General features: G+C 29.8%; 1 protein-coding gene across 1 annotated transcript; it reads right to left on the bottom strand.

The window, feature by feature from the left end:
• Nucleotides 1-6,869: 6,869 nt before the first annotated feature.
• Nucleotides 6,870-8,541, bottom strand: LOC120075246 (serine/threonine-protein kinase-like protein At1g28390). Its single transcript, XM_039028463.1, has one exon. It carries the CDS (start codon nucleotides 8,381-8,383, stop codon nucleotides 6,908-6,910), a length of 1,476 nt encoding a protein of 491 aa, XP_038884391.1. The 5' UTR covers nucleotides 8,384-8,541; the 3' UTR covers nucleotides 6,870-6,907.
• Between the last annotated feature and the right edge of the window lie 4,134 nt (nucleotides 8,542-12,675).

Consider the following 12,675-nt stretch of genomic DNA (forward strand, 5'->3'; position numbering starts at 1 on the left):
CAATACCATGTTGTTGTCATGAAGGTTTTGGTAGTACCATGGAGGATCCATGTGGTAGTACCTAGTGGTACCATTGGACCTCCACACTAGGTCGAGTGATAATGATACAAATTCATAACAATTCATAAAAGAGTTAGTGGAAAGTCATGCAGATAGGAATTGACTGTAGCTTCTGGGAGTGGTATTGTAATCGATCGAAAGCTTAAGTGCCCATTACACAATACTAAATCTATATAAGCAATCGAAATCATCCGTCAAATTCATAACAAACAATTCATAAATCTATATAAACACTCCACAATACTCTCTATTACTAGTACTAGTACTCATCTCAATTCTTTACTAACTTAAACATCAAAATGTTGATGACTTGACAACACAGTGGTGTTCAATTTATTCATTTTACAAGACATTCTAAATATATTTTTCCTTTAAAAAAAATAAAGTGGATCTAACTTTTTATCGTTAACAAGAGACAAACACACATGTTTAAAGTTTGATAAGTATGTAAAAGGTAGCAAACTATAATAAATTATGAATTAATGATTTTAGAAACCTCGCGGATAAATTAACAAAAACATTACTCACTTATGTTCAAATCTTCACAATATTTAAAAGAAAGGAAAAGAAAAGAGAAATTGCATTAATTAGGAATATGAATGAATTCTTCTTTTTAATTAATTTATGGTAGGCAGCAAATGAATTAATTGAAAATGATAAATTTTAAACAGACAAAAACCACGTAAGCTTGCTCTTCAAGGATTTAATAATAAAAATAAAGGGGTTTATTAAATTAAATGTGTACGACATTGAATGTCTCCAGAATTTAGTACAGAAATATTAATTAAAAATATACTCCGCAAACAGCTCAACTTTCTAATCTCTCTTGTAATCACCTCCCATTCTAAGCATAGGGATTACAAACACAATAAGCTCCATATCTTCAAAAATCAACAATTAATTAAGATCATATTTCAAATTATTTTTATCAGGTTTCAATATTTTAATTGTTCAAGACAATAATTACAATTCATAGCATTTTTAAGAATAATAACTAAATGTATAATATCATTTAAAAAATTACAAATATAGACAAGTCTATCAACGACAGACTTCTATTATTGATAGACTCTTACCAATGATATGATTTATTACTGATAGACTCCTACCAATAATATGGTTATTACTGATAGATTATTTAAATTTGGTCATATTTACAATTTTTTTTTTATATTATGTTATATCTGCTAATACTTTGAATTTAATATTTATATTTGCAATTGTCTCTAATCATATACGCTAATTTCTAAAATTTTGAACGACAAATTTAATCTCTAAATTTCTAATTTACTCATTTTAGCATCACAATATACTTTCAAATTTATTAGGTGTTATTTAGTTACCAAATTCTTTTTCATTAAGAATAATTATTTTGATATTTTATCGTTATTTAAATATAAGTTTTTCAGCACATGGAATAACTCAAGTCTATATCTACACATGAACCTAGAATAAAAATCACAAATTAAAATTAGAATAATTTTTGTAATACATATATATTTTGAAAGTTTAGAACCTGAAATATAATTTTTTTTATAAATGTCTTTTTTAGTGGGAGATCGAATAAATTTGAGAAATTCTAAAAATATATTTTTTTATATTTAAAAAGTCCAATAATTTATTGGGTTTTTTCTGTTTTTTTTTTTTTTTAAAAAAATTATTTTAGAATATTTCTACCACAAAAGAATATGAAAATAGAAATAGAAAGAAGAATGAAAAGAATGGACATTATTGATGGTTCATGTCTCTTAAATGGCAGCAGAAGATCTTGCTGGACTCTCTGCAACAACCATTGGATGAGATCTCTAACATATATTGTGGCATCCATTTTGATGACAACTGCCAAAAGTGCCATCAAAATGTGTCCCCTCATTATACTTTTCTAAATCTTTTACTTTTAGTGATTAGCTATTATATAATACACCACTTTGTAATTAATTCATCTGTTATTAAGCTGAAAATTATGTGAAAAATGTGGATTTTCAATTTCATTAAAAGATTGAAGAGTTTGTATAAAACTAGTGATCACTAATAAGAGGATTAGATATTAATTATAGAATTTATTATTAGAGAGGATATGTTAATAACATATATACCTTAAGAAATTAAATTTATTTTGCCAAAAAGGTAAATTTATACTGAAATAAGTGTTTGATAATAATGGAATATATTTTTAAATGTTTAATTTAAAAAATAAGTCATTTGAAAAGAAATTAGAGTATTTGACAACTACTCAAAATAACTTACAAGTATATTTTAGTAAATTTTTATCAAAAATATTTAAATAAAAATGAGTTAAAAAAAAAACTCAAGTTAAGGATTTTTTTTTATAAAAATAATGTAATTTAATTAAATATTGATAAAAATAGGGTGGGTTGAAAAGTATTGACAAATTTAGGGTTGTTAAAATCACATACCCATACATGATTTAGCGTTAATGTAACCCTTGTTAAATATTATTTTGTCACATATATTTTGGAGCATGTTCAACTTTAGTTTTTATAGTTTCAAATGTCCAATTTTAGTCCCCGTATACTTTTAATAAATCTTAAATTTTGTTCCAATATTAGTTAGTTTTTATTTTAACTTTTTGACATCTAATAGCATGCATTTTCACTTGAAATTTTGAAAGCAAATTCACAAACTTAAAACATATATTTAGTTAAATATTTGAAAATGATGTTGCATTTTCAACCAACAGAATCAAATTGATGACACCAATCTTATGAACTTGCTCTCATCTTGAACATGACTACCCAATATATATAACTATTACAACTATAAAGGCAAGCATCATAGTCTTTTTAATCTATTCCAATACATGTAGTACATTCACAACGAGACATTCGATTCAAGACACGTCGTCAAAACATCAAACAAATGACAAAATATTATTCAAAGTATGTCGAAAAATATAACAAAAAAAGCATCAGAACGTGTTTGGAAGATAACAAAAACAAGAGACGTGGTGAATTACAGCTTGGTCAGGTCTAAGTCATATGATTCCCCTGTTAAAACCTAGTAAAAGAAGGAGGGTGTGATGAGATTCCAATTCCAGTGTATGGCTTTTCAACTCCACCGGTTCGTACGGTGTAGAGGCACGTACCAAATCAGGACACACATGACACACCCATATTACATTACGGTGTCCCATGTCGTACCGTACCCCACCTTAGTATTCCCGTTCCGTTTAAGAATCAATACAAATTACAATACAACTCTAGATTCTTTTTTTAAGTGTGTTTGTAATTGTATCGTGTCAGATTGGAAAGGACAAGAGAGAGATGGGGACAAGACCTAATAAAAAGCGGAGAGGGGGATGTCTCAGTCTTGTCTCTGTCTCTGTTTCCTGACTCTCTGACCTTGACTTCCATTTTCCATGTTTTCTTTCTTTTTCCTTTGGGAACTCTTTTTTTCCTTTTTATTGAGCCCAGCACTTTAGCTACCGTCTTCTCTAGTAGCCCACGTTTATTGTGGGCTTTGGGCTGGTTTTGTACCCTCTGTTCAGCCCACTCAGGCCCAATTCAAAAAACTGGTCCATAAACACTAAACATTGTTTACATTATATTATATTTAAATAACATATAGGATATTTGCAACCAATCTTGGAAAACAGAGAGAGAGAGAGAGATGATATTTAAATTACAAGTAAATATGAAAAAAAAAAAGATTAAAAATTGGATAATAGAGATTTAAGGGTATGTCTAAAAAGGTGATTAAACTTAAAAATGAGTTATTTTAAAGAAAAAAAATCATGTGTTTAGCAACTATCTAAAATGAATTTTGAAACGTGAGTTTATAAAATATATTGGTTTAGGATAAAATTTGAAACCTGAAATTTGAGTATTTAGATTAATCTCTTTAAATTAAGATTTACAAATTGCATTTTGGATAGTATTTATTCAAATGGTAAGATGAGTTAAGGTTCCACCCTAACCCAACATACCATGTTATCCTGTTGGGATAAAATATCAATTTATATCAATTAACTTTTAGGTTGTATTAATTTAAATTTGTAATTCTATCAATCGATAATATTTCTTCTTATAAAAACATCATGTGAGATTTATAATATTATCAATTATATTTCTAAATTATTATAAGTGAATCAATTTAAACCCCTTTATCAAGATTGTTTTTAAAAATCTTTTGTACATAAGCTTTTATACGTATGTAAACTTCCCAAATTAATTGAAAGATATCTTAACGGATGGTCTAAATTGATTTTCTTATGAAAGTTTAAAAGTTTTATTGATAAAAAGTTTTTAAAAAAAATTATAATGTTTATCCAAATAAAACGTAATAAGAGTATAAATTAATATAATTATGAAAATATTTGGTTTAAATCGACATAATTATTAATTCATGATTTTGATTGATATAACTACAAAAGTTTAAGGTATGTTGATAACTATTTCATTTTCATTTTTTTTTGTTTTTGAAAATATGCTCGTTTTTCAATATATTTTTTTTATGATGATTTTCCTCTTTTTTAAAATAAAAAATTGCATTCTCAGCTAAATTTCAAAATAATTATAATAACAAATAAATAAATAAATAAAGTTTTTAAAATGATTTATAAATTTTCAGTCTAATATTAGGATTTTATGTTATTTATTTAAAATATAAGTAACGTTATCAAAAAAATAAATTATAGTTAAATGATCATATACAAAATTATATAGGAAAAAATGATTAAAAAGTCAATATTGACTCTCATTTAGTGGGATGACACTAATTGTCTTCAATAAGATTAAAAAGTCAAATCTACCCCACTTACAAATGTTTGTTTACTTTGACTTGTTCTAGTTTGGGCTCTTACAACATCTTGTAAGCGAAGGATGGATTATGACGGCAGAGAGCGGATACTATTATACCACTTTTTGAGTTAAGGTAAAAGAGTTCGATCGAATGTATATATTTCATGTCAATTTGATTACACTCATATTGATAGAAAATGACAAAATACTATATAAATAAGAAATCATTCACAAATCACATCATTATATAATATTTAGATGATCATCTAATATGTTTAGTCAACTTTATAATAATACTATTGTTTAAAATTATTCTAAAACAGTATAGGTAAATAGATTATTTTTCAAAACTAGATACTTAGTAGAGAAATATATCATGTGTTAGACAAAATTCGTTGTTCTCTTTTAAGAAAAACGATAATCGTTCAAAAGAACTTACTCTCTAAAAGTCACTTTTTTTTTTTTGGTCAATTAGATAGAGTTATTCACTATCAAATATCTCTCGTAAAAAAGTTGAATACACCTACAAGCTAAGATCTCACATCGATATGATACTAAGTCAAACACTCTCTTGATATGTTTGTAGTCGGTGACGGATAAGCTCAAACATATTTGACTGTTCAATGAGATATGCCAATGGCATTTGGATAGGCAAGTAAGATCGGAGTTACCCCGGATATGGCTTGAAAAGAAAACATAAAGATATATAAAGATATCTTTTCTCATTTATGAATTATGAAAAATCATTGAGAGTCTTGCACAAATTGTGGCTGATTAATAAAACATTACAACTATGATTCATGCCAATATATATATATATATATCATTGGCATGTTCGGACTTTGCCAGACACCACCTCAGCTCTTGATTATATTTATCAGCTCCGAAAGGAGTAAAAAAAAAAGAGCTGAAGAATCATCATTGATGGCAACTCTGTAAAAGTGCAAAACAACCATCACTCTTCTTCTTTTTGTTTTATCAAAAGAAACGAAACCCTTCAAAGCAAAAGCTAAATTATTCTCATTATTTGAATAGTTTTTTTAAAAAAAAAAAATAGAAAAATAAAGTAAACTATTTACACAAAATAATAAAATTTAATTTTTTTTTATAGATGTTGATAAAAGTCTATAAATGTCTATCGATACTGATAGACATCTATCATTAATAGAGGTTGATAGAAGTCTATCAGTATCTATTAATGATAGAAACTAATCGAAGTTTATCATTAATATTATAGTAATAGAAACTGGTATAAATATAGGATCATAGAAGTCTATCAATTTTTGTTTACTATTTTCGTAAATAATTTAATATTTTTTCTATATGTGAAAATTTTTCAAAAATTATCAATTAAAATAAGAAATAAAACTTGAATACTCTTGCATGCACATATCTTATAATATTAGGTGGCTCTATTTAGAAATGTCCACGGGACAGGGTTGACGATGTCATTCGCCATTCCCATTCCCATTCCCATTCCCATCCCCACTCCCCATTTCATTTTCCATTCAAGGAGATTCCCGCGAGGAATTTGTAGGGATTGGGTTCCTTGTGGGGAAATTTTCCCAGTTACTTTTTTTTAAAAAAAATCAAAAGTTACTCAATTTTTGACCTAAAAAACTAATTAAATTTTTTTAGTAGAAAAAAATAATTATAAATTAAATTATTCACATATATAACCTAAATTTAAATATTCAATTTAAACATATTCATTATCTTTCGTGATAAATAATCAAATTTGAAATTTAAATGTAATATTTATATAATAATAATAACATAACATTAGATAACTATACTAAATAAATATAAAGAAGCTAATAGGGCGGGGACGGTCCGTACCCATCCCCATTTACAAATTTTTTTTTCCACTCCCTCTCCCATTTCTCGTCTAATCGGGAATCCCCACCCCATTCTCATTTCACGAAGATCGTCCTCGAAAAAATTGGATATCTCTAGCTGCATTTAATGATTGCTTTTAAAATAATATTGATATTCTTCCCTCTATCGTTTCAACAATTTCAGATGGAAAAGAAAAAAAAGATAAAATCAAAATCAATCACAAACAATTTTAACTTTCATCTAGATTGTTATTTTTGGAACAACGGTTTCTCAAGCATCTGATTCTCGGATTTACCATCACAACCAATCGTCAATTTGGACATTTCAATTTCCGGCAGAAAACTCGCCGCCCTCCGATTAAATTCTACAAATTTCGGATTCTCTGACACTCCCACCGACCTCGATTTACTAAGTGTCATCGTCGGAATTTTCACTGCAACGCCGCTGTACTTCCGCCGGCCACCCAACGAAGAGTAATAACTTCCGCCGACATTGGAATTAATTTGTCCCAATTTCACATCGTTCACCGAACCCATTGATCTCGATCTAACCACTCGCCCAATCGTCTTAATTCCATACTCTGTACTCGAAACACTGGATACTTTCCGATTCCTCCGGCTTCCTATTCGACAAACCCTCACCGGCTCATCACTACCGTCCGGTTCATCAAAGTTCGAAATCAACGGCTGGAGATTCTCCACGTGACGTTCCCGCCGCCTCAGATTGTTCCATATCGGTGGCACGTGCAGCTTCTTCTTGACTGCCTTCAAACACTCCACAACCTCCACCATATCCGGCCGCTTCTGCACGGTGGACCGAACACACTTCGCCGCCAGAACCGCCATACATCGGATCACCGCCGAGTTAGTGGGAGATCCAATTCGTGGGTCGCACAACCCATCGAAATCGCCGTGTTTGATCATCGGCAACGCCCAGTCGACGACCGACGGCGGGCTATGGTGGACGTCGATAGCATTTCGACCACTAAGGATTTCCAAAAGCAAAATCCCAAAACTGAAAACGTCGCTCTTCACACTCAAATCGGCAGGTGCGAGATAGCCGGGGTCAAGATAACCCAACGTGCCAGCTGGGGGCGTGCATCTCACGCGCACATCTTCCACGTGTCCTCTCAACGCTAAACCAAAATCCCCAAGACGCGCGTTGAAGTTACCGTCGATTAAAACGTTAGACGACTTAATATCTCTATGAATAACCGGCGGGTTCGACGTGTGAAGAGCTCGAACCGCTTTGGCCACTTGTAAAGCGAACTGGAGTCGGCGAGTCCAACCGGGCGGTCTAGATTGGGAATGGAGAAGATCGTAAAGGGAGCCATTGGGCATGAACTCAACAACCAGCAATTTCTCGTCCTTGGAATTGGCACAAAAGCCAATGAGATTCACGATTCTGGGGTTTCGAAGCCGGGAAAGGATTTCGATTTCGTTTTCGGCAGGATTAGAAGAATTGTAGTGAAAATTAGGAGATGGGTTAGTGAATTTGGTTCGTTTGACGGCGACGATGAGCTTGCCGCCGTCGAGGACGGCCTTGTAAACGGTGCCGTGGCTGCCTTTGCCTAAAAAACAGTCGGAAGAGAAGGAATGAGTCGAAGAGAGAAGGTCGGAATAAGAAAAGTTCCTGATTTGAAAAGGGTTTTTGGGTTTGATTTTGAGATCGCAGCCGCAGATGGGAATGGCAGAGTCAGAAGTACAGGTTGAAAAGAAATCCATTTGAAAGGGAAGGGAGTGGGAGTTTGGGTAATTAGAAACCAGAGCACAATAAAGCCATTAATTTCAAAGCCAAACTCATAGTATGAAGATGAAATTGGGAGAGGAGACACAAAGAAAATGAATTCAATAGGCTGGTTTTTTTGAAAGTGTACAAGTTTATTATAATATAATTAATTTCATCGTTGTGATAAATTTCTTCCGCATGCAAAACTGTGCAACTTGGACTTTTTCAATTTAATTGACTTTCAAAGTAAAAATTTTATGGAAGATCCATTTCCCGGCCTCCCCACTTGAATTTGAGCACCGTGGGGTCTTCATGTCCGATCATTCTTTNAAATATTATATATATATAATTTATTTTAAAGTGGAAATAAAGGGTAATTGATTAATCATTCGATTAGGGGACTTCTTTTTCAATAATTCACTAATCTTATATAATATTATATAAGCAAATCTTTACAAATCTATTTTTGTATTTTATTAATTATTCAAACAGGTTTTTCTTTTTTCTTTTTTTTTTTTTTTTTTTTTAAATGTGATCTAAAACATAAATATGGTTAGATCTTGGTCATTATATCATTTATCCAATAACAACTATATGAATCCAAGTGGTTCACACAACATAGTGATATATCCTTTTATTTATAGTGCTAAAGTAAATTAGGATTTATTATTATTAGTATACTACTTTTTGTTTTATGTATTTTTCTTTTCTTGGTTTCTTTCCTTTGTTGGGTCTATTAACATTTATTTATTCTGTAATTCATTGTATCTAGATTAAACTAATTATTCAATAATATATACAAAATCAAAATGGTATCAGAGCCCTAAGTATTAGTGTTTATTTTTTTCAGCCTCCACTTCTATATGCTTTCTATCTTTGTCGCCGTTGACGGAGGCGATACAGCTTTGGTTCACTTGCTTAGTCGATTATGCGCTCTTGTTTTTAGTTCCAGCCTCCATTATGTTTTTTGATCTTCTAGGATCTCTTTTTTGTTTTCAAATCAATAGTTCATGGGTTCTATTTTAAATCTCTGTCCTCAACTAAGAAATTCTCCATATATTTAGTTATTCATGAGTTATGTCTCCAGCCTAGGAGTTCTTTGTGTGTTTAGTTCTCCATGGATTCTGTTTCCAACCCAGAAGTTTTTTCTGTTTTAGTTCTTCATGGGTCTCTATTTCCAACCCATATCTATTGTGATTAGATTCGAGAGTTTTCTTCGATTTCTGTCATCAACTTTAGTCAGTCGCTTCACAAACTCAAGTTAGTTGTTACTCTACCACATTGAGTTATGAGGGAGGGTGTTAAAGTAAATCAAGGTTTATTCCTAATTAGTATAATATTTTTTCTTTCTTGGTTTCTTTCATTTATTGGGGTTGTTGGCATCTATTAATTTTGTAATTCATTGTATCCTGATTAAGTTTATTATTATAGACAAAATTAACATATAGGCCGTGTAATCTAGACCATGAATATGAAATATCACAATGGAAATATATTTGAACAATACTATCTCAGTACAACTATTTGGATCATGATAGTTATCTGACGAAGTGGTGTATCATTTCATGTTTGAATATAATATATATCATAGATACAAAACATTACAATCCAACAAATCAATATATATTTAAATGGACAATTACTATGTTTTAACCTTCCAAATTTCATAAAATCATATTTTATTTTTCTATTCAAATAGTTATTAACTATTCGATTGAAACAACGTAAAAAGACTATTCCATTTATTCAGTTCATTATACACTTTTTTTCATGTACTAAAATAAAACTAATTATGTGTGCATCGCAAGTGCTATATACAGGAGTCTATTATAATGGCCCAGTGGCATTTTTTTTTTCTAAATTATTATTAGTTTCTTGTTTCGGGGGAATTTTTTGGTTGACGCAATTGGATAAATATTGGGCTTCTATTTATTGAAACAAGGAAGTTTAGGGTGAGGTGCATTAATTGTTTCCATGGGAAACACGGCGTTATGGTGGTAGATTTTGCAACTTGCAGTGATAAAAAGTTTACTTTAGTTATAATTTATTTTTAAGTCTAATTTGGTTTAAGGGTTTTTTTTTTTTTTTTTTCACATGAGAATTAATCTAGACATCTAAAAATCTATGTTTGTTTCGTACTTTTCAATATTTTATCTGAGAATAAGTAACTTTGAGGTATCTTCTTTTATTTATAGATAATAATTTTCTTTTTCCTTCCAAAATTGTGATGGTTCTTTTTTACCCAATATTTCATCCAACAAAATTCTATAACAATTTTTATGTACAACCAAACATAATCATTTTAATTTTTAGACACTCTATTTTTAGACATTTTATTCTTACATATCTTTTATTTCCAAATATCTATAAAACCTTAAAACAAACGACTTTTAAAAGCACCATTCAATAATCAATTCATAACTCATCTATAGTAACTGTAATTTGTACTTTAAAAAAATCAATAGATCATTAACACTAATTATTACACCTAATTTTCAAATTAAATTTATGATGCATTCTCTATTTGAATGGAGGTTTTGAGTAAGGATTGTCCAAAAAAGAATAATTTAAATATTTAAATCCCTTTGGTAGCGATTTGGGATTTTTTGTTTTTTTTTTAAAAAAATTAAGTCTATTTCATCTACATTTTTTACTGTAGTTTGCATCTTTATTAAATAAATGGCTTAAATTCTAAAAACAAAAATAACTTTTGAAAGCTACTATTTTTAGATCTTAAATTGTGCTTGATTTTTTAGACTATTGGTGAAAAGTAGATAACAAAAAAAGAAATTTGGAGATAGATAAGTAATATCAGTAGACTTAATTTTTAAAAATAAAAACAAAAAGTAAAATAATTACCAAACGGAGTTAAGTAAAAGTAAAACATGGTTTGAAATGATTAGTATAAGATCAAAGAAAATAAATAATAGAAGGATACTATTTTGGTATGTTTATTATTTTTTAAGATAAAATATGTTGATATGATGTCTTTTTCTTGCATTAAAATCATTAAAATTACACTTAAAATTTGTTGAGAATATATGACTGAATTTAGATAATTGAAACTTGAAAGTATAAAAGCTACTATTAAATGCAAACCAAATTAAAAAACAAAAATTACATCTTAATCTAGTAAAAAATAAGCCAAAGGATGGATGAAGATCAAGAGAGGTTTTTCCTTCTAACTTATTATTACTGTTAATTTTTAATTATGCCAAAACATCTTTTTGTAATCATTTTCAATAACCTTTTTGTTATCTATTTGATGGATTCTATTGATTATCCAATTTAAAAAACTAGGAACTAATTTCACACAAACCCGAATTTTGTAAATAAAAAAAAAGTAATTTATCTTACATGTTGTAATATTTAAAATTTAAATTGTCTAATGACATTTTTTTTATTGGTGATTTTTTTTTTTAAAATTTTTGTCATATTAAGATGATTCAACATTTTTCAGCGAATTAACTATTTAAATTGAAATACTCGAGAAAAAAAATTAACAAGGAGGAAAACTTACCGTACGTGGGCCAATCTAAGGGTGCCATATTTCAACGCAGCTTTTTTAATGGTTTCACTATTTTGCTTTTCCCTTTTTTTCTCTTTTTCTTTTTGTATTTTACACACAGAAATATATAAAGAAAAGTAAAAGATAAAAGATTTCTAAAAAAGAAAAGCGGGAAAATTTAACAAGTAACCTCGCAAAGATGCCTACAGTTAGAAAATATAAAGAGATGAAACGGTATCGTTTTCCTCTTCGTTGTGTATGATTGAGTCGCACGGTTAAACGATGTAAGATAAACCTTATCGTTTACCTTGTCGTACTAAACGATGGAGCCTCGGAGACTAAGCGATAGTGAAGTGTGATATCGTTTATCTTATCGTTTACCTTGTCGTACTAAATAATGGAGCCTCGGAGACTAAGCAATAGTGAAGTGTGATGTCGTTTACCTTGTCGTACTAAACGATAGGATGCTGGCGCTACATGATAAGAAGTATCGTTTATCTCTTCTTGTATACAATAGGATTTGAGGCTACACGATGGAGGCTGTCATCTACACTTTCATTGTACATGATGAACTCTAAGCACTAAATGATGAATGATATATTTAATCGTTTAGCTGATCGTTGTACACGATGAAGCCAAATTAGTAAGCGATAGACAGAGAGATTTTAACGTTGCCTCTTTTTATTCTTCACTTTAATTGAAAAGGGGCAACATACCCGATTTATACATTGTTACTTATTTCAGGGATTCAAAGAATTAAAAAATTATATATTAAACAAC

Source organism: Benincasa hispida, chromosome 4 (assembly GCF_009727055.1).
Source record: "Benincasa hispida cultivar B227 chromosome 4, ASM972705v1, whole genome shotgun sequence".
In the NCBI taxonomy this organism is placed as follows: domain Eukaryota; kingdom Viridiplantae; phylum Streptophyta; class Magnoliopsida; order Cucurbitales; family Cucurbitaceae; genus Benincasa; species Benincasa hispida.

What these genes read in the sequence shown, in the direction of transcription:
- LOC120075246 (XM_039028463.1), bottom strand. Translation starts at nt 8,383, where the DNA reads ATGGATTTCTTTTCAACCTGTACTTCTGACTCTGCCATTCCCATCTGC.